Here is a 23,749-nt window from a genome sequence, read left to right as displayed (position 1 = left end):
TCCTCAATAAACAGTCAATGATAAAAGTGTTTCTGTATCATAAACATCCTGTATTGTTAGATTGCTCATTTCTGTTGTTACTCTCAATTGAGAAACTTCCTTGGGGTTTTCAGTAATGAACTTTTTTAATTTGAGGGATCTAACAAATTTATGTAAATCAAACCTTGCCGTATACCAATCACATCTAGTTACAGGATAAAAGCCCAAACCACGTCGCAAAAGAGAATTCATTCCGGGGTTAGAGAAATATTACAAAGACAAAACAACATTAATTTCTTGGCCTACGTTTTCAGAAAATCCTATAGTCATTGCTTCTTCCATGAGCGTGTCTGTATACCCTTTTTTCTTTTGTAAGACCCGTGTCCTGGTATACTCTCTAGTTTTGTGTATCTATAGCCCTGCGTCTTGTACAAGTATCTCGATTGCCCATCCTTATACATCTCGCTTCCTTTAAAACACTATTTTCAACAGTTTGTCTAGAAGTACCCTCTCTTGGATCTTTGCTTTCACTGCTAGATAGATTGCTGGAGGATGTGGAACCTTCACTGACAACCGAGGAGCCCCCATTCCCGTCTGAGCTTAAGTCTTTCTTTTCTTCTCATTTTATTGTAGATAGAATATTGATATTATGCTCTGATATCAATCATACAGAACCTATTAAGCTGATGGAATGCACTCCTTAAGCTAATTGAGACTTTTTTCAAGTTTTTATTTTACTCGCATATTTATATTTCTTTCACGTAAATTTTCTCGTTTTACTCTCATTTCCTTCACATCACTCTCTGCTTCACTTATAGGATTTACGTTCACTCATCTTCTCTTGCTACCATCTCATAGTTTTCCTATAATATTTCTTAAACTACATTCTTTTCTTTGATCCCTCCACCGTGTCAGGCTTTTGCAAATAGTATATTATCAAGTATTGGGAAATTTCCCAATATTATTCTGTCCCTTGGTTCTGTGAACTATCTTACTGACCTTGTCAATTACTGTGAACTGTGCTTAACCGCATGCGTGCTAGCGGGTTTTCCCGCTGCGCGCTGAAGATTCGAAAATCGCGGTTTACGTGACAAAGCCAGCTCTTCATGCGCTCAGCGCAGGTAACGCCCATGACGAGCTGGCTTTGTCATCCGCGTCGAAGGGGTTAATGAATGTTAAACTTACCCTTTCTTAGTGACTTTGAAAATCACCATTGCACACTGACTTTGATAATCACAGAAATTTGTGCATAATGAATGTTGAACATACTAATTCTCTTTCCCTTACAATTTGTCTAAAACAGATTCAGATTTCTTATCAGTTCTTACTGTGTGGCACCATGGTGGGTAAAGTAGAGGTATGAATTACCGATTGACGAAACGCATGTTGGCTGTATTGAATCAAAACTGCTGATTTAATATATGCTGACTTGGATTGAACTTTGGTTTGTATGAAAACGATTTTGGATCTCATGTGACCCGAACTGATGTTTCTGGATTAAAAGTGGACATTGATAACGTTTCTATTAACACCATGGTTGACTTTTGGACTACAAAAGTGTGCTTAGATTGGATTCTTCTTGTGTGTTCTAGAGGGTGTTGGCAGCTGATTTGCTGGGGCAGCTGATTGGCTGGGTTCCAACATTAGGTCTGTTTTAAAAAAGGCAATAGATAGGGCACTATTGACTTGGCTTAAGGCAATTTTAGCATGTGAAGCTTTTAAAGCACTGCTTGAATATTATAAACGGGACTCCCATCTCGACGACGGGGAATAATTCAGGCCTATGAATCTAGGAAAGATACCCCAATACTGGATAATAGTATATCTTTCCCCCTCTGAAGTTCGACGCTGTCCCCACTGTTACGCAGACTGAATTGGGAATAGTAAATTTGATCCCTTCGAAGTTCAACGCTTTTTCTGGTGTTGCACAGGCTGGAGTGGGAATAGTACATTTAACCCAATGGGAGTCCAATTCTTTCTCTAATGTAGTACAGACTGCAAGTGGAATTGCAAATCTTTTGCCTCTGAAGTCCAGAGTTTCCCCACTGTTCTATAGAGTGGAGTGGGAATAGCAAATTTAACCTGGCTGAAGTCCAATGCCTTCCCTACTGTTTTATAGACTAGAGTAAGAATAATAAATGTATTCCCTCCTAAGTCCAATGCTTTCCCTGCTCTTAATAGTATTTTTAGTATATGTGTTATTTGGGGGTTTTAAATTTGTAATATTTAATTTATTGTCTAAATTATATATTTTTGATTTGGAATAGTTTATATTTTTTATGGTTTTATTGTGGATGCAATATATATATATATGTACAAACAAATACATATATACATAGACTTATTTGTTTTTGTGTTTATATAATTATATTTTTATGTATAGTATTAATTATTAGTGAAACGTATTTAACTTGCATAATATTAAAATGTATATATTAAAATATGTATTTTACTACTTTAAACTCTTACATAAATACATGATATTCTTCTTTATTTTTTGATGGTTTTAGTACCAGTGATATGTCTTTCCTGATATTTTTGTACTCAACAATATAAGTATAGGGACACAATGTTTTAGTAATCCATATTTTGGCGAGATATTTGTGTAAAACGATATTGTTTACCTCGATTTTGGGTCAATGATCCTTCAGAGTGGAAGACAGTTATAAGCGGTGAAGGATACCCTAGTTACTTCCTTTCTTTATCTTCAAATAACCATTACCTAATTATTTGCCGTCTATTTAACATATTTTTCATGTTATATTGCTTAGTCGAGAAAACAGCAGCCTGGTGCTACTGGTGACCAGGGGGGCGCATAAAAAGGTCAGGAGGGTCACATGTGTTTGTGGGTCCACATCTGTGTATGTGTGTGTGTATGTAGGTATTTTTTTATTTGGTTTTAGAAAACATGAGGCTGCAAGAACTCTAAAGCTTTCTCTAAACCAGACCCAAAAATTAAAGGGATAATGATGCCTCCTACATCCTTCGTGATTTACCTAATTTTCAACATTAAAAATATATGTTTGCAGAGTGTTTGGGGGACCCTCGCTTGTGCAGAGATGATTTGTTGAATAATTGAGTCATGAGAAGAACATCTATTTGCACCAGAGATTCCAACAAAATAGCCTAGGAGTGCACCAAATGTCAGGATAGTTGCCTGTCTAAACACATCCCTCCCTTAAGGAAAACAACATGCAAATGAGAAGAGAACACATAAAGAGCTTAATCAAGTGTACTATGTGTAGGCCAGGAAAGGTTTTATTTGCGATGTCCAATTAACTCATCTCCGACCGTGTTATATTCTGAATTGAATGTCAAAAATCCCACCTCTCTATTGCTTGTCGGGTCCGATTCAACAGCGGAATCCATTGTCTTTGTTGAATCTTTCTGCTCCTTCTTTCCAGCGTCACCATTCTCGTCCACATACAGTTCAAATATCTGGAATAGAGAGTTAATTAATAATATCTGTGTTGCTTACTCAAGGCAGTTAGGACACTATATATACAATGCTACATGTTTGTTTCATTTCAGGTTTATGCTGCATGCTAAAGATAAGCCTGTAGAGACTCCTTCTCGAGGCCTTCTTTGAAAAAAAATGAATCCAGGGATTATCTCATAACAAGGTGTGACAAACATTTACAATGCAAAATAAGTAGCTACTTTCATTCTGCGTTTGAGAATATGAGGAAACAATTGTCTTTAGGAACTATGTGATATTTGTTTTGAAGATCCTTTTAACTACGAAACATATAGCTTACGGAAAGCATCCCAACTAAATCTGAACAAAATTTGGAGATCCTAATTACATGGTGAAAATCATCCTGAAAACTTGTTCAAGAACACTGGATCATAAAAAGAAAATATGGCGTATGACTGCACCTGGAGAGAAAAATAATAAATGTGGAAAAATAAGAATTGAGGTTACGTGGTTTTCGACTTCGCTTCGTATCCCGCCGCCATTTTGTATTTAACCGCCATTTTGTGTTGCCTCACTCAGGCAGCACGGCGGACATGGTGAACGCAATGTTTTTGCTTTTGCAGCTGCTAGGTGTCCTTCCTGTTAAAGAATAACTTCTGCCTATGTTTATGAAACCGATGTCAGGGTCTCCCGAGTTTCGTAAATCCTTGTCTAGACTGGTTAATCCATGTCTTACTCCACTGTTTGGGTCCCACCATTCTTCTTGATTTTATCTTGTTTAACTGGCCTTCGCTATTCTCTTTGTGTGTTCTCTTGCTACATAGACTGTCCTTTGTAGTATTCAACATGTTCTACCACCTGCAAATTGAATTATGGGCACTAGTGTTGATTAACCTGAAGGGAGGAGAGCACACAGGGTCTGAGAGGAGGGTGTGTTTTAGACATTCGATAACTTGTTTTCGAACTATTCCTATTTGTCAGTTTTGTATGTTTTGTGAGTTGGCATTGTAAACTTGTGTACTATAATACTCTGTGCGCCACGGAATGAAGTGGCAGTCTCCTGATAACCTACCAGTCGGTGTACTTACAGGACCACTGTGCTTAGCTGCAGCAGAGTGTCACGTGTCTCTGTCTGCCAAAGCAGGTGAACCCGGAGATCTTAGGCGTGCCCTGCGCCGCCTGGCCCGTAAGGTCAGGTTCTCCAGAATAAGATAGAAAACAAAACCACGGCAACCACGGCAGCGCACAAACTATAATCACCGGGAAAAAGGAGGAGGATGCCAGCGAGTTAAAAGCCTGACGAAAAAGAATGCATACAGGGAGGAAGGGAGAAAGAAGGAGAGAGAAGCAAAACTCTAAGAGGAACTAAAAAGAAGCCAAGTAGGAGAATGGAAAATGAAACCAATAATGAAGTAGAAATTATGGATGGATGAAAGAGAACGAGAAGGAGGAACAGAAAATTAAAGAGGAAGAGAAGACAGCAAAAGAAAATGGGAAAACCAGAGTTAGAGATGTGGAAATGAGGGAATAAGAAAGATGGTGGTACCATGGAAAATCACTAATAAAATATCTCCTACATACCGTTTACAAAAATATCATCTGATTGACAGCAGATTTTCTAATATTAACAATGGCACAATATTTCTGTCAACAATAATTAGGACACAATATTTTTCTCAGATGATATTTTGGTTAAGCTCAACGTATTATATATAAAGTGCGTGGAGGTGTGCTATCACATACAACAATAGGCCACGGCACAAGAAAAAAGAAGGAAAATGTAAGTATCAAGAAAAGAAGCCTCTGAGTCTGGGCCTAATTATGAGTTTGACAGTATTAGGACTGCCAAAATCACGGTGGGGCAGCAGTGGTGATCCGGCCCCTGCTGCACCAGCAGTCCAACCGCTGGATTACTTCTTGAGCGGTCAGACCACCATGGCACCGCCGCCATTGTTCTATCAGTGGCACAGCAGTCTGAGGGCCTAAATATGGCTAGTGGAGCTTTGAAGCACTGCCAAGCATATTACATCTCCCCTCACCACCAGCGATCTCATGGTGGTTCTTATTCCATTAAACTGTAGGTGGTGAGAAAAAAGGGGGCCCTACAGAGTCCATGCCATGCAGGAACTGTCGGGCTCCCATTGCAGTGCCCATTTTCAGAGGCACTGCCATGGGACCCCCAAAAAACACCTGCCAAACATGAGAAAACTCATACTCTGGCAGGCAGTGCCTGGAGCGGGACGGGCGGCATAGCGAACCTGCTACCACACAGTCAAAGTTGTAATCAGGCCCTCTGTGAAAAGAGTGTACACTACTTGCATATCTGCAGAGGCTCATTTGGATCGATGTAAGAGTTCAGTTTTGTTTCTAACGAAGTGCCATCAAGCATTAAATCAAAGCCAGAAAAATCTCTGCAATAGCTTGGTTGGGCCGCTGCATGAGCTCAGATGATTCAATGCAGTTCAGTTTTGGACTCTTAGAAGTTCAGTTAGCTCCTGCATGAATCTGCTTGCGATTCTGCAGGACGTTAGATTGGACCTGTTTAAAGGATTTGAAACTGCGGCCTTAAAAGAGCTCAAGTGGATTCCTGGAGAAGCTCAGAGGGGCACCAGCATCAATTCCCTTACATTTGGTGAACGTTGACAAAACATTTTTTTCGATGATACAGTTGGCTGCATTTAAGAAAAAATTATTGCTTTATTTAACGCCTTAACCATGGCGGTTTTTCCGCAGTGTGCGGGTGTTCTAAAGGGTGGGCGGGGCTGCGTTGGCCGTTGGCCGACGGCAGCACTAGGGAGGTAGTGCTTCCGTCAGCCAATGGCTGACGGCAGCATGGAGGGGTTAAAAGCGATCACAGACATGGTCACCATCCCTGTGATGCAATCAATCATAGTGGGTTACAATTTGCGATCTATCTCCTTAATATTTATGATGTAGATCTATTTACAACTCCCTACAAATCACTAATTATGAAATAAGGCTCAGTTATAACTTTAGTACATAAGTAATAGAGATTACAAAATAGGTATTTGCAAAATAATGCTCTTACTAATGTTACTACAACTGGCCCTAAGTGATTTGCGGGGAATCACAGGGCAGTGAGACAATGCCGTGACTCAAATCTGGTTCCCCAGATTCGAAGCCGAAATCTCATGCTGTTAGGCCACATCTCTTCCATTTCGCCCTTTTATTTCCTCGCAGGGAGGCTAGCTAAGGCCCAAGCATTGATTTTGCCTGTGAGCGAGTCCTTAATAGCGATTTTGTACTGAATCACTATTAAGGACTCGCAAAATTAAATGTAGGTAGGAATCGCTAAAATATTAGCCATTCCTTCAAATTCCTTAAAAACGAATCGCAAATTGAGTTTCGTTAATAAGGAATACCTACCCATTCATTCTTATGGGCTAGAAGGCCCATAGGAATGAATGGGAAGATATTCACTACTTGGATTCAGTATTAAAGAATCACAAATAGCGGACGCTATTTCAAGGGTGCCAGGGTGTCAAAAGGACACCCTGTTGCACCCATGAAATGTGCATATGTGCACAAGTGGTGCACATACATGCTCTAAGGGCATGAATGTGTGCCTCATGGCACTTTGAAAAAAGCAAAAAAGTACTTTTTACAGCAAATCGCTAATTACCACCAACTTGAAGTTGGTAGTAATTAGCGATTCCTTAAGTCTAAAGTGCACTTTCTTTTGTGCTACCTACATTGCATTTAAGGAATCGCAATTAGCGATTCCTTAAATGCAAGAGCAAAATAAGGAATTGCAAATTTTGCAAATCCTTATTTTGCTAGTAGGTGTAAACTCACCTACATTGCTCTCAGCAAAATACCGATCACAAATGCAGCAATCGGTATTTGGCCACCTACATCTGACCCTGAGTCTGCTAGACAGTATTGGCATCAAAATGGTGGTTTCACAATAATGTCAAAACAAGCAGCAACTCTGACAGGCCATACAAATGAGGCGTTGCAGTGCAGCACATCACTGTGATTATCTGTCTCATGCTCGCAATTTCACTTAGTTTGGTAGGGTTGGACATGTGCACTATAGCAGGGACACACATGCAGTGCAATTTTCTCCTAAGCACAGCCAAAGACTGCCAGGTGCTAACATCTCACAGTCTACCTCCCAAAAGACCCTTTTGTACCTCTCGCCCTTAGCGTTTGGTGGCTGGGCATTTAATTAGACTGAAGAGGCGGATCAGAAAGACACTATATATGAACAGCACCTGGTACTTCTCCCACCAAAGCTTTCCACTGCAGCAGCATGATGTTCCCCAGATCGCTCTGTCCTTGTGTGTTCTACTACTTAATTACTCCTTACCATCTCTACAAGTGGCAGTTGGTGGTTGTAAAACCTTGAGCCAAAGGTAGAAGGGTACCTGATCCAAATCCAATACACACATTTCAAAGGGTCATTTTAAGTTAGATTTTAAAGCTCACACTTTGTGTTGGGAGACAAGAGATGAGATTTCATGTTTTCTCTTTAACTGTGCGTTTCTGCTCAGGCCGTTCGCTTCTTCCCATGTGCTACAGTGCATTTTAACTTTATTGCATTGCTCATAGGTCGTCACCTGGACCTCAGCACTGTTCATCTCATCATATGTCCTATGTCCTTGTAGTTACTCTTTCTACAGGCCACAAGCTGGCTCAAGCAGTAGTCTGTGGGCTGTAATCTGATTAGGCCCTCAAGAAAGAAACCAGAAACAAAAAAACCGCCAAAGGAAGTGCCGGCTACTTTGACAGCAAAGGGGGGTGCAGCGCGTGGAGGCAGCGCTGGACAGTGCTGGAGGCAGCACGGGGAGAGAAATAGGAAAAAGAAAATATTACTTACTTCATGGCCACCACCTGGGCGGTCTTCTGCTCCTGTGGACTCTCAGCAGACAATACACAGGCTCCCAGACACCCCATGGCCGATTCAGATGCTGCTCTCATGCTGGTAATACTATTATCGTAAAAAGAATAATTGATGGAAAGAATGCAGAACAATGTCATACAATCATCCCAGTACAGAGATCCGGGCCTAAATCCATTGTCTCCTTGTGTTTGCTTTGTTTGCCCTACATTGGCAGGGTATGCACAGACGTGGGTCCCTTGCTCACTTTACCACTGGATTCAAGCTAGCCAGGCTGAAGAAGGGTGTTACACAGAAACCGGTCCCAGGATGCTTGTTTCGGACCAGGGAAGACATGACTTGGCAGTTCAGGCTGGACTGTTCCCATGAGGCACAGGGCTTAGACTGATTTGCACGTAGCTGTGTCTGAACTGGGGTGGCGAAGTGCACAAAAGAATGATGATGGATTCAACACAGATATGTGGCTGGGGTTAACTGTCTGAAAAGTTTCAGCGCTCCATCCATCTTCTCGTTGTGCTTGCTTTGTTCGCCCTAAGTTGGCAGGTTATGCACAGACGTGGGTCCCTTGCTCACTTTCTCACTGGATTCAAGCTAGCCTGGCTGTAGAGGGGTGTTACCCCAAAACCGGTCCCCTGATGCTTGTTTCCGGTCTAGGGAAGACATGGCTTGGCAGTTCAGGCTGTACTGTTCCCATGAGGCACAGGGCCAATGCTGATTTGCCTATAGCTGTGTCTGAAATGGGGTAGCGAATTGAGCTAAATAATGATGATGGATTCATCCCAGATCTGTAACTGGGGGTGAGTGTCTGAAAAGTTTCACCACTCCATCCATCATCTCCTTGTGTTTGCTTTGTTCGCTCTAACTTAGTAGGGTATGCCCAGACGTGGGTCCCTTGCTTGCTTTGCCACTGGATTCAAGCCAGTCTGTCTGAAGAGGGGTGTTACCCCGAAACAGGTCCCAGGATGCTTGTATCCGGTCCAGGGAAGACATGGCTTGGCAGTTCGGGCTGGACTATTCTCATGAGGCACAGGGCCAATACTGATTTGCATATAGCTGTGTCTGAACTGGGGAGGCGAAGTGAGCTAAAGAATGATAATAAATTCAACCCAGGTCTATGACTGGGGGTGAGTGTCTGAAAAGTGTCAATGCTCCGTCCATCATCACCTTGTGTTTGCTTTAGTAATACTATTATCAGCATGAGAGCAGAACCAGGATTGGTCTGAGCTGCCTGGTTTGGTGCTCAGACATAGACTTGGAGCCTGTGTCTCTTCTCCACCCGGCTGTACAACACAGCTTGGGTTGCAGGAAGGCTAAGTGTGCATGTCTGTTTGGCAAGGCTGAGACAGCCAGTTAAACCCACATGCACACTTAGTAACCACATTCCTCCTCCCTGTTGCTGACTCTCAGTCAAGATGGTCCCACCCTCAAGATGCAGCGTAGTGACAGAGAAGAAAAACAAAATGACAACAAACTTCTTTTATTATCACTGCACTGCTAAAGAGCAGTCGGGTAATGCTCCTCCGCCTTAACGCAGGAGCCGCCACTGGACAATGGCTGAGAAATATGAAAAGTGAAAATTAAACCACACACTGGCCCACCCTTCATGGCAATGGAGTGCATGACTTTTCAGGCATCTATGTACATTGGAGCAGGAAAAATGTCAGCACTCACAGTGGGTATTTGGACAAAATATACATTTGTTAATACCAGGAAACAGAAATACCGGGAACAAAATATTGTGAAACGTATATATCATGAAGAAGAAATATTGTTGTCAAGAATATCGTTTTTTAGGTAATATCGTTATTATGAATATTGTTGTTTTTAATGAAATCGTTACCTTCGGTAACAATGTATCTGTAAGAGAGATATATTAGTTATGGATTCCTTGCCTCGCCAGATGTCAAACTGGATCTTGAGAATTTTTCCTCATAAGTACCCCTGCGCATTGGCAGGTGGCTTTGGACAACTCTGCGTTCATCGATGGCATTGTGGTCACCGTCATGACGTTTGCAGTATCTACTTAGACGCCGCCCCTGCGTGCTGACGTCAGTTTTTTACACGACATTCTACGCCAGAAGTGCAGAGCCATGCAAGACACTGACCACTGGTGCACAACTACTAGGGCCCTGAAAGGAAGTCCCTAACTTTAGAAGTCAGTTCGCAGAATTGGCATGATTGGTGGGGCGGTAAGGAATCCATAACTAATATATGTCTCTTATAGATGTATCATTACCGAAGATAAGTAATTGGTTCATCTGAAACAGACTATTAGTTAAGGATTCCATTCCTTAGAATAGATAGCCCAGCAATACCAACCCCGGAGGTGGGTCTGCGAACCAAGTTCAGACCAGGCAGTCCTGAAGAACAGAACGGCCAAAGAAGCAGTCTCTTCAGACTTGGCTGTCCAGGCAGTAGTGCTTAGTTAACATGTGCAAAGAAACCCACATGGCTGCCTGGCAGATATCATGAATGGGGACTCCTTGTCCCAAAGCAGTAGTGGTCGCCGTTGCCCTGGTGGAATGGGCGCGCAACCCTACTGGAGGCTCTTTTTTCGCTAAGGAATAGCAGATTTGTATGCAAAGAACGACCCATCAGGAGATGGTCCACCTCTGCACAGCCCAACCTTTCTTGGGGCTCAAATATCCAACAAAGAGCTGATCATCCACCCGGAATTGTCGTGTGCGAGCCAAGTAAAATGAAAGTGCACGTTTTGGATCCAGACTGTGGAGCAAATTCTTCTTTAGAAGGATGTGGAAGTGGAAAGATGGTGGGCAAAGTGATGGTCTGTCCTATGTGGAAAGAGATAACCACTTTGCGGAGAAAAGAAGGTCGAGTTCTAAGGACAACTTTGTCCAGATGAACAGAAAAGGAAAGGAGGCTTAGAAGAAAGAGCCTGAATCTCACTTACCCTGCAAGCAGAGGTGATGGCAATCAGAAAGGCAGACTTCATAGTCAAGAGTCTGAGAGGGCAATTATGCGGTGGCTCAAAGGGCGCACGCATCAAGGTTCAAGTCCCACTGGAGCTTACAAAAGGAATATGAGGAAAAATCTGAGTAATGCCCTTGAGGAAGCGATATACAATAGGGGACTTGACAAGAGAAGGTGGATCTGGAAGGCGGAGGAAGGCCGAAATGGCCGAAAGATAGCCTTTGAGAGCATGCAGAGAAGAGCCCTCCTGGGCCAAAGAAAGCAGGCAGAGGAGAACCTCTGAAAAAGGGGGAAAAAGGGGAACCACAGCCTTTGCTCCGCACCATGCCACAAATTTGTTCCATCTATAGGCGAATACAGTTTTGGTGGAAGGACGCCTGGCTGCCAGAATAATATTACAGACTTCGGGAGGAACGTCAAAAGCTGTCAATTGTCGGCGCTCAATCTCCATGCAAGGAGGTGGAGGCTAGACAGGTTCGGGTGGAGGACCGTCCCCTACTCCCATGTCAGAAGATCCTCCCGAAGGGGCAGTCTGATCGGTGGATCGATGGCCGTATTCAAGAGTTCGGGCGTATGCCGTTTTGGTGGAGGGACGCCTGGCTGCCAGAATAATATTACAGACTTCAGGAGGATGGTCAAAAGATGTCAACTGTCGACGCTCAATCTCCACGCAAGGAGGTGTAGTCTAGACAGGTTCAGGTGGCGGACCGTCCCCTGCGCCCATGACAGAAGATCATCCCGAAGGGGCAGTCTGATCGGAGGATCGATGGCCATATTCAAGAGTTCGGGATACCAGACTCTTCGTGTCCAGTTTGGAGCCACAAAAATGACTTGGGCCTGGTCGCGCTTGAACGTCTTCAGCACTCGGGCAGAAGTGGTATAGGCCGAAAGGCACATAGAAGACCGCAACTGCACTCGCAGCTAAAAGCGTTGCTGTGCCGTCTTGGAAACTCCAAAGCGCAGAACTGATGACGTTGCGCATTATCTTTGGTGATGAATAGATCCAACCAAGGCTCCCCCCACCGCTGAAAGAGACCTAGCACCACCTCCAAATGAAGATGTCATTCCTGATCCATCAGGCACCGGAGGCTGAGTTTGTCTGCCCTAGCATTCACAGAACCTGCCCGGTGTTGAACCACCAGGGACATGCTCTGATGTTCCAGAGGTGAAGGGCCTCCTGACAGAGGGTCCACGACCCCAGTCCACCCTGTTTGTTGCAATACCAAATGGCCGAAGTGTTTTCTGTGAACACCTGCACTACTCTTGCCTTGGCAGAGGGAAGGAATGCCTTCAGTGCTGGACGAATAGGCCAGAGCTCCAGAAGGTTGATGTGGAGCCCGGACTCCACATCCGATCCCTACCTCTCCCATGTAGCCACTCCATTCCAGAAGTGACGCATCTGTCACCACTGTAAACTCTGGTTGGGGAAGAGAGATGGATCTACCCTGGACCCAAACCTGGTTTGTAAGCCACCATTGCAACTGATGTGCAGTCCCTGTGAGATCTGGATGGCATTGGTCAAGTTCCCTTGATGCTGTGCCTACTGGAAATTCAGGTCCCACTGCAGAGCCCGCATGTCGCACCTGCCATGATCCACCAGCAGGATGTGGGAGGCCATGCCGCCCAGTAGCCTCAGGGTCATCCGTACCAAAATCCGGGATAGAGGTTGGAACATCGGTATCGTAGCCCTGATATCCCAGACTCACTGCTCGGGAGAATAGGCCCGAAACTGTGCTGTGTCCAGAACTGCTCAGATGAAAAGGAGCTTCTGGGATGTAGTTAGTTGCGACTTCGGCACGTTGACTGTGAATGTAAGAGGTCCACCATAGTCTGGAGGTGGGAGACGACAGCCTTGGGAGAGCTTGCCTTCAACAACCAGTCATTGAGACAGGGGAAGACTGGAACCCCTGATCTGCGCAGACGAGCTGCAACCACCGCCATCACTTTAGTGAACACCCGAGGGGTGCTGGTAAGACCAAATGGGAGCACGATAAACTGAAAATGCTTGTGGCCTACGATGAACTGTAGGTAGTGCCAGTGGGCAGGCAGGAAGTGGATGTGAAAATAAGCGTCCTGCAAGTCCAATGGTACCATCCAGTCTCCACGGTCGAGGGCAGACAGAACCTTTAGCCAACATCAACATCTTGAACTTCTCCTTCCAGAGGAAGCGGTTGACGTCCCTGAGGTCTAAGATAGGACGCAGACCTTTGTCCTTCTATAGCACCAGAAAGTAGTGGGAGTAGCAACCACAACCTACTTCTGGTACAGGGATGCACTCGATAGCTCCCTTGGTCAAGAGAGCCACAACTTCTTGACGGAGAAGGGCCAAGTGATCCTCTGACATGCAATTGAGTTTTAGTGGCATGGAGGGAGGGGTAGCCTCGAAGGGGAAGGAGTAGCCCCTCCGGACTATCTCAAAACCCACCTGTCCAACGTGATATTGTACCAGTAGGGGAGGAGATGGCAGATCCTGACGCCCACTGGCAACTGGTGGCCCTGGAAAGTCAGACTAGGAAGGTTTGGAGGCTGCTGCAGAGGGGGCATTGGTGGACTGGCCCCCAGACCCATGTCACTGGGTCCCATGTCCCCAGCCCTGCAGAAGCTGAATAGCTTGTGCCGGCCTGTGGCTCTGGGTGCAATATGGTGTGGCACCCCTTCAGTATTCACGAAAGGGGCGAAAAGCAGACTGCATGGGGCGCTAGCTGGTAGCAAGGCCTAAGAATCTGGCCGTAGCCCTAGAGTCCTTAAAGCGCTCAAGCGCGTTGTCTGCCTTGTCACAAACAGGCAACGGCCATCAAAGGGAATGTCCAAAAGGGTTGATTGGACATCCCCTGAAAAGCGAGTGGACCTCAGCCAGGCATAGCGTCTCAGGGCTACCAATGTCGAAACCTGCCTGCCTAGCAAATCAGGGATGTCCAGCCCACAGCAATTGGCGAACTTTATTGCGTCCCTCCCTGCGACAAGCACACGGGAGAGTACAGCCGGGACCTCCTCCGGGCACTGTGGCAGCACTTGTGGAACCAAATCCCACACTTGTGGGAATAACAGCCCGAGAGACATGCAGTGTTCACTGACTACAGCCCTAAGCTGGCTAAAGAAAACATTTTCTTCTCAAGATGGTCCAGCTTATTGGATTCCCTATCTGCGGGAGCAGTAGGGAAGGCATCTTGGGACGTTGAGGCTTGGACCAGCAAGCTCTCAGGGGTAGGGTGTTGGGAGAGGAAAAAAGGGTCACCCAAAGCCGGGCGGTGGCGTTCGGTAATCACCCTGTCCACAGGAGCCCCTGTGCTGGGCTTGGACCAACTGGCCAGTAGGATGTCAGTGAGGGCTTCTTTAAAAGACAGCAGGGGCTCCGAAGAGGCTGCCACTGGCTCAAGCACCTCAATCAGGAAATTAGTCCTGACTGCCACCGTAGGAAGCTCAAGGCCCAAGCCTCAGCCGCCCTATGCAATACCACAGCGTAGGAAGCCCCCTCCTCCGTAGCTACCGTAGGGGGAGAAAGCATACCAGGGTCTGGCGACATGTCAAGATCACTGGCATCACCCAACTTCTCTCTCCAGTCTGGCTCTTGGAGCTCATCTGTTAAAGGGTCTCCAGACCCCTCCCAATCCTCCTCCTCTTCCTCTAGCTGCCACTCAGGGTGAAAGGGAATGCCAGGATAGAAAATAGGCACAAAATTGCCTGGTGGCGCCAAATCCGGCTCCATTTCTGATTCGAGCGGAGGGTCAGGGGCGGCGCCGGCTTGGGGCAAGCCTGGCGTCAGCAGAGGCATCATCAACAGAATCGTTGAAGGGGGAGGTGCAGTGAGGTCGACCGGGATCGATCCTGGATCCAAGCCTGGATCCTTGGGGGCCTGTGGTGGCAGGACCGAAGTCGCCGGCCTTGCAGGCCTAGAATCCCAAACCGAGTCTGCCACGCCCGAAGGTCTGGCCACCCCAAGATGGCATGCATCGCTTCATAGTATTCATGAAGTTGAGTAGGGGTCACTCCTTGGAAGGGAGGGAAGCTCGGAGCCGACCCTGCAGGCTATGCAGGTGGAGCCGCAGGTTGACGACCTTCTGTGTCCCGCATAGCTTCAGTTGATGGACGGGAAGCAGGCGAAGAGAGACAATGCTTATTTGACTTCTTCTTGTGCTTCGACTTTCCCGAAGAGGAAGACTTCGATGACGAGTGGTGGTGGTGGCTCAGCGACTGGTCCCGCAACCTCCCTCTCGACCGGGACCTCAAGTCACACGGAGCCGACTGTGGGGCCTCCACAAGCTTTCAGGACCACTCCTGTATGACCTGATAGTCGAAGCACGACTTCGTAGGGGCTCCAGGCCCCAGAAGCACATGAGGTGCGGAACCGTGACAAATATCAATTTGTGATAGGAGTCACAAGGCTTGAAGCCGGTCCGAGGATGGGACATCCCTACGTGCACCAGGAGTCAGAAGACTCGAAAAAAGTAAAAAAAAGAGGTATTCAAAAATTTACTAAGGGTACAGATCTTTCCGGATCTGTGCTGGCTGGTGCAGAAAAAGAAAGAACTGACGTCAACGCACAGGGGAGGCATCTAAGTAGATACCGCGACGTCATGATGTCACGATAGGGACCACAATGCCATCGACAAACGCGTAGTCGACCAATGCCACCTAATGAAGTTCAGGGTGTACTGCTAGGAAAAAATTCTCTGGATCCAGTCTGACGCCTTGGGTAATTCTAAGGTAAGGAATTCATAACTAATGGTCTCTTTCAGATATGGTTTTCAAACATATAGAAGTTAGAAATATAGTTTTTAAACATTTTAATGTGTTTTAGTGTATGAAATTATTTTATGTATTATTATAGTTTGTATTATTTTTAATATATGTTGTAATTATAAGTAGTTATTTTTTTATTTAATGTTTTATATAGCGCAGACCAGACCCAGAGAGTGGGTGTCAGAGCACTTTATATTTCAAAACACCTTCGATATCATCAGATATCCAATTCTTTCACACCATATACATGTCTATGTATTCACTAACGTTGGCATACATTTATCCCTACACAATACATATATAGTGCGGAATAATAGAGACCAATAGATTAAAACAGTATAATTCTTGAGATCTTCTATGTCCAAGCGGGTTATAGTATTGTTATTTTAAGAACACATTGTTCGTTATGGGACAAATTTACCCATCAGAAAGGACTTAGTGCCTGATGTAGGTGGCCCAAATACTGGTCGGTAACGGTCAAATTTGGTAAATTTCACTGTTACCGACCGGTATTCAGGCATTCATGATGTAGGGAAGGATTCGGTAATAAGGAATTGGTAAATACCGATTCCTAATTGGCTTTGCATTTAAGGAATCAGTAGTACCAATTCCTTAAATGCAATGAAAAAAGCACATAAAGAGTGCTTTTGGGCCTTAAAGAATCTCAAGGAACTTCAAGTTGGTGGTAATTACCGAATTCCTTTAAAAAAACACTTTCTTGCTTTTTTTAAGTGCCATGTGGCACACATCCATTCCCTTAGGGCATGCATGTGTGCCACATGTGCACACATGCACATTTCAGGGGTGCAACAGGGTGTCCTTTGGACACCCTGGCACCCTTGAAATATCTCCCTTGAAATACCCCCTTCACATTCACTCCTATGGGCCTTTGAGCCCATAGGAATGAATGGGTAGGTATTCGTTATTACCGAATCTCAATTACCGATTCGGTAATAATGAATGTTAAGAATTTGGTATTTTTTACTGAATTCTTACCTACATCTGAAATACTGATTTCTAAATACCGAATCAGAAAAATTTGGTATTTAGAATTCGTATTTCACTATTACCTACATTGGGCCCTAAGTCTCCTTCTTTAATTGTGGCGTTTATGTGATTCTTATGATATACGATGGGAACGAATTCCAAATCCTTGGTGCAACTCCTGTGAACGCTCTATCAAAACGTTTTTTTGTTACGGAATAATGCTGGTTTCAGTAGAAAATCCTCAGCTCCTCTCAATGGTCTAGTTCCTCCGGAGAGTATAATGTTATGGGGTAAGTAGAGTGGAGTTTTGTGGTGAATTGCCTTGTGTGTCATGCATGCAATTTTTAGTTCTATTCTTGCCTCGTATGGTAGCCAGTTGAGCGCTTTCAGATGTGGAGTCACGTGGTTGTATTTTTTTGTTCCAGTTATAAGTCTGGTTGCTGGTTGTTGAGATCTTAGGGAGTCCTGATAGAGTTGTGCATCTATGTTCAATTCTTAATATGACCAGTGCCTGTACAGCCATTTTCAGATCTCCGGGCTCGATGAGTGGCTTCAGTTTTCTGAGGTAATTCAGATGAAAGCAAGCGTTTTTGGTCATTTGGTTGATGTGTGCTCGCAAGTTTAGATCTTTGCCCAGTGTAATACCAAGGGATTTGGTTGAGTCAGCTATCGTCGGGGTACCGTTTATGGCTGTGATCAACTTGGTCCATTCTTTAATCTTGGTTGAGCTTTTAGGAAGTGAGTTCCAAAGGAATTCAGTTTTCTGTGAGTTGAGCTTAAGATGATTGTCAGCTAGCCATTCCAAAGTTTTATTGAGTGCTTGGTTCATAGTTTTGATATCCTCCGGAGATGCTATCTTCATATACAGCTGGATGTCGTCAGCATACATGTGAAAGGAAATGATAGCCTTGTGTAATACCTCAGTTAATGATTTGACGTATAGGTTTAATAGTGAAGAGAATGGAGTTGATCCTTGCAGAACCCCAATTTGAATTGGAGATGGTGAGGATAGTTTTTTTTTCTACCAGGAATCTCTGCTATCTGTTCTCTAGGAAGGAGGAGAACCACTTAAGTACCGTTCCAGACAAGCCCATCCTATTTCCCACGTGTTCTAATAGTTTGGGATGAGTTACTGTGTCAAATACTGATGATATATCCAGGAGGATCAGAAGGCAGGTTTCATTCAGGTCTACGGCTAGTAGAGCATCATCTTCTATGCGTAGGATTGCTGTTTCTACACTGTGGTTTGGACCCTGATTGACAGTCATTTAGCAGTTGAAATTCAGTAATGTGTTGACTTAGTTGATTGAGCGCACAGTTTTCTAGTATTTTGGCTAGTAGGGGAATGGTAGTTACTGGACAAAAGTTGTTTGGGTCGGATGGGTTCTCTGTAGGTTTCTTTAGGAGAGGGATGACCTTACCTATTTTTAGGCATTCCGGAATTGAACCTTGGGCAAGTGATTCATTCATTATCTTAATCCAGTAGGGAATGACCATGTGGTTGCAGTAGAGCCAGCATTTTGATGGTAGAGGGTCATTGTAATGATTATTTGGTTTCAGAGATAGTACTATTTTGGTGATGTCATGCTGATCATATAGTTTAAAGGTAAACCACTGGGCATTATTTTGGGGCATTATTGGTGTTGGTTGGGTATTGTTCCTTGATCATTTCTTAGGGTTGATGCATTTTCTGCGTTATTCTTGAGCTCTCTCTCCTATGAGCTGGCTTTATCAGTAAAGAATGTTGAAATATCTTCACAGTTCAGATCTGATTTAGATGTTAATATGGAGGTTTTGGCTAACTTGTTCGATTGTTCTATTAGTAGATCGACGAGTTACCTCGGTCTTTTGTTTGCGTTTTCAAGTTCATTTCTAAAAAATATTTTTTTTGATTTAGGTACGCTTTTATTGTAGATTTTCCTGGTCATTCTAAGTTGTTTTAAGTGGGGGGACGACAGAGTTTGTCTCCACTTTCGCTCTATTAATCTGAGTTTACGTCTTTTAATTTTTAAGAAGGCAACATCGTCAATTATTTTAGATATTGTACAATTGTAGTGGTCTGCAAGTTCGCTGACATCCAAGAGATCAGAAGGGGGTTGAAGGTTTTTCTTGCCCTGCATTGTTAGAGTCTCTAAATTCAGGTTTCTCATGTCTCTCATCCACTGTTTGGGTTTGATTGGTTGCTAGATTTATTTCTTTTTTTTTTACTGGTATTTGGAAAGTAATGACGTGGTGATCGGACCAGTCACACAGAACGATTGAAATTGCTTGGATCGTATTTTCTTTGGAGATCATCCAGTCTAATGTAGCTCCTTTGGAGTGTGTTGGTAGGACACATGCTTGTACTACTGAGTGGTCTGCTAGAAATTCTTTAAGAATGTTGATCTGATTAGCTTGGACTTTGTTCCAGTGAAGATTGAAGTCTCCTAGGAAAATATAATTGAGTGAGGTTCTGAGTTAGTTGTAATCATTTCCAGTAGAGGGTCTACGAAAGATAGGTTTTTACCTGGGGGTAATAGAATACGTGTAGTTTGTACACTTGGTTGTCTGTGAATCGTGCTGTGAGTCCCAGGTATTCATATGAATCTAAAGGGTCTGAGAGAACTTTAGAGATGGTGATGTTAGATCGGTGGATACTGGCCACTCCTCCTCCCCATTTGTATAGCCTATTGAGTCTAACAATGTTATAGTTAGGTGGCACCAGCAGGTCTAGTCATGGGGAGGATGATTCAGATAGCCATGTTTCAGTTAGAACAGCCACGAAAGTAGGTTGATTCAAGATTAGTTTGGCAATGTCAGCTGCATGTTTCATTGTTGAGCGGAAGTTGATAAGTAGGCAAGATATATTCTTTGAAGGGGTTTCTCAGTGCGTATTGGCGTCGGGTCCCTCTGGGCTTAGCGTTATTTCTTTCAGGTTATCAGAGTTTGCTTTTCTTTGATTTGTGTGTGATATGCTGTTGATATTAGTTGGGACCACCTGAATCTTCTGGTCGCTTGTCTTTTCAGGAAGGTTGGAGGTCGTATCGTAAGAAAGTTGTAGGTCTTCAGTTTATATGTCCGACAAATATCTAAAGAACATACATGGACGGTAAGTCCTCTTGTAAAGTGGCATTGGAGTTGTGTTGAGCTTACTGTGAAGATTGAGTGCCGTTTTTTGGCTCTGAATAATTCTGGAGAGATAACTTTCTGATAATAGTAGTGTTTTCTTCATGTTTCTAATGGTGTTTCACATGTCTGTAGTTATCCTGTCTGTCTGAGCGCTGAGCATTTCTAATAACTTTCCTGATGGAGAGCATTGGTGAGTTTGTGACTGGATTGCTAACAGGTGGAGAGATACGTTGGTGGGTTCATCTTCCTGCTGTTTGTTTATATCTTCTGTTCTTTCTGGATTTATTTTATTGCTTTGAAGGCTAGATCCTGTATTAATATCTGAGGAGTGATTATTCGTACCAGCCACTGGTTGATGGGTGCTGTGACTAGTAGATCAATGATTTGTCCTGCTGCATAGGTCTTGGTTTTTGATCTGTGCTGATTGGGTGGCTTGATAGCTTTTGATTGGATTGCTACCATGCGATTATTGCTGATTTCAGGTATTTAATTTAATTGCAATAGTAATTTGTGCTGCTCCAGCGGGTTGTTGGGTTTGTAGTGGGATAGGGTGGGAAGCTAACTAAGTAATAATTAATTAATTAATTAATCATTTTCAAGTAAGTATGTGATTGATATAAATTTTGTGCCTTTTTATGTTTTACAGGTTTTTTTACGTTTATTTTAGGTGGAGGTTTTTAGGCATATAGGGTGGGAAGTTAATGAAGTAAAAATCAAAATATAATTGGTTAGTAATTCTCCTTAATGTTTTAATTGATTAATTTTTTTTATATCGAGTAATAATTATATATTTTAGGTGCCGGCTGCTAGGTTTCTATAGGTTGGAAAGTTAGTTAAGTAATAATTAAAGAACTTTTTTTGTAATAGAAAATTATCAAATTGTTTAATATTTATGTACACTGTTTATTCTTTTTTAATGTATGTATATATATGTTTATGCAAATTAATATAGTTTAAATTAGGAAATTTTATATTTTTGGGAAAAAATATTAGGGTTATTCAAATATATAATCAGTTTGAAGTGAAGTACTTTCTCTACTGTTGCACAGACTGGAGTAGGAAAAGTAGTTAACCCTTCAGAAGTCCAATGTTTTCTCTAATCTATTACAGACTGGAGTGAGAATAGCCAATTTAACACCTCTGATGTACAACGCATTCCCTCCTGTTGCATAGACTGAAGTGGGAATAGTACATCCTATACCCTCCGAAGTCTAATGCTTTCCCTACTGTTGTACAGACTGGACTGGGAATAGTACATTTTGCCCCTCTGAACTCCAGATCTTTTCCTCCTCTTGCACAGACTGGAGCCGGGATTGTAAACCAGACCTCTCCGAAATCCAATGCTTTTCCTACTGTTGTATAGACTATATTTGGAATAGTAAATTTAACCCCTCCGAAGCCCAACACTTTCTGTACTGTTGCTCAGAGTGGAGTGGAAATTGTAAATTTAACCCTTCCGAAATCCAACACTTTCCCTACTGTAGCACAGAATGGAGTGGGAAGAGTACATTGTATCCCTTTGCAGTCCAACGCTTTTCCCGCTATTCCACAGATTGGAGTGTGAAAAAAACATTTAACCCCAATGGAGTCCAACACTTTGCCTACTAAAGTACAGACTTGAGTGGGTTTAGTACATCTTACACCTCCAAAGTCCAACACTTGTCCTACTATTGCTTAGAGTGGAGTGGGAATAGCAATTGTAACCTCTCCGAAGTCCAAAGCCTTCCTTACTGTTGCACAGACTGGAGTGAGAATAGGTCATGTAATCCCTCCAAAGTCTAACGCTTACTCCACTTAATATATTTAGAATATGTGTTTTGGTGGGATTTTAAATTTGTAATTTTTATTTATTGTCTAAATTAAGAAATATATTTTTGATTTGGAATTGTTTATATTTTTTATGGTTTTATTGTGTATGTAGTATATACTATACCTTGGAAAACAAGGAAATTATGCTGCGCTTCCTATGCTTTGCGCAACAGCAGCCTCATAGGGCAGGATCATCTAAGCTGAATTGCAAACACATGCCCCCAGTATCAAAAACACCGTTGAGGCCCAAAAAAAAGATTTAGAGTAAGGGTCCGGAAGTTGCAGTTAATGCCACATGGGAAAATATGGATATCGAGTAATAACATACTGTATGCAAACTTCAATTCCCTCAATGCTTCTGTGGCTATAAAAGACATGGCAAATGGAACTTTTGGTGGAAAGTTGTAGCTTATGGAACTAGCCTGACTGAACCGCAGCCGACACTACTCTGTCGACCAAGAAGGTCATAAATTATTCAAATTCAGGGTTGCCAAGCCAATTGATGGAGACCCGCGAAATGCTGTATATTATAACCGACGACAGGTGAAGGATGTTTGCGGCACATTGAACTGTTGAACTGGCAGCTTTGAGCAACATCGAGTTTTGGCTCAACTAATTGGTGGTGCCTGACATCTATGTGCATTTATTAATTGTACTTATTGCTCATCAAAGCCAAGGATTGTAAATATGGAATTGGTTGTCTCTCAAATTACAGTCCTGGGGAGCATGCCGCCCTCCCATTGGCTAGCCATGAATGCACCAATTAAATCACTGGACAATTTAAACTGTGTGCCTGGGTGTCAAATGTCTTTACCGCACTGAAGAACACATAACGCTGAAACACGTCTGCGAATAATTAAGCTGTTGACACATCCTGTGAGTGCACCTACCGAGCTGTAGTTGTTGTGTAACATACGGGTTCCATCTCCGTCCTTTGGTGCACCCGCCGTGAGTTCGGAAACAGTGTTTTGGTGGAAAGTTGAAGCGTATGTCACTAGCCTGACTGAACCGCTGCCGACACAACTCTGTCAACCAAGAAGGTCATGAATTATTCAAATTCAAGATTGCCCAGCAAATTGACGGACACCCGCGGAATGCTGTGCATTAAAACCGGCAATAGGAGAAAGACGTTTGCGCCTTTGCGGCACATTGAACTGTTGAACTGGTAGCTTTGAGCAATCTCAAGTTTTGGCTCAACTAATTGGTGGTGCCTGACATCTATGTGCATTTATAAATTGTACCTATTGCTCATCTAAGACAAGGATTTTGAATATGGAATTGGTTGTCTCTCAAATTACAGTTCTGGGGAGCATGTTGCTCTCCCATTGGCCATGAATGCACCAATTAAATCACTGGACAATTTAAACAGTGTGCCTGTGTATCAAATGTCTTTACTGCACTGAAGAAAGCATAACTAAGAAACGCGTCTGCGAAGAATTAAGCTGTTGACACGTCCTGTGAGTGCACCTACCGAGTTGTGGTTCTTGTGTAACATACGGGTCCCATCCCCGTCCTTTGGAGCATCAGCTGTGAGTTCAGAAACAGGCTTTTGGTGGAAAGTTGGAGCGTATTTAACTAGCCTGACTGAACCGCCACAGATACTACTCTGTCGACCAAGAAAGCTGTGAATTATTCAAATTCAGGGTTGCCCAGCCAATTGACCGACACACGCGGAATGCTGTGTAATTAAACTGGTGACAGGTGAAGGACATTTGCGGAACAATTAACTGTTGAACTGGCAGCTTGAGCAGCATCGAGTTTTGGCTGGACTAATTGGTGGTGCCTGACATCTATGTGCATTTAATATTTCTACTTATTGAGCATCAAAGCCAACGATTTTGAATATGGAATTGGTTGCCTCTCCTATGACAGACCTGAGGAGCATGCCGCCCTCCCATTGGCCATGAATGCAC

General features: G+C 43.5%; 1 protein-coding gene across 1 annotated transcript in view; it reads right to left on the bottom strand.

The window, feature by feature from the left end:
• The window catches only part of LOC147703391 (uncharacterized), a 9,287,842-nt gene that overhangs the window by 1,643,125 nt on the left and 7,620,968 nt on the right, over positions 1-23,749 (bottom strand). The window contains exon 34 of the mRNA XM_086931832.1: positions 3,307-3,417. Coding sequence (XP_086787958.1) covers positions 3,307-3,417 — 111 coding nt within the window. The remainder of the gene's footprint in view (positions 1-3,306; positions 3,418-23,749) is intronic.

This window comes from Lissotriton vulgaris, chromosome 7 (genome assembly GCF_964263255.1).
Source record: "Lissotriton vulgaris chromosome 7, aLisVul1.2, whole genome shotgun sequence".
Taxonomy (NCBI): Eukaryota; Metazoa; Chordata; class Amphibia; order Caudata; family Salamandridae; genus Lissotriton; species Lissotriton vulgaris.
Note: the sequence above shows the minus strand (reverse complement) of the source record. Positions and strands in the feature narration are given on the sequence as shown.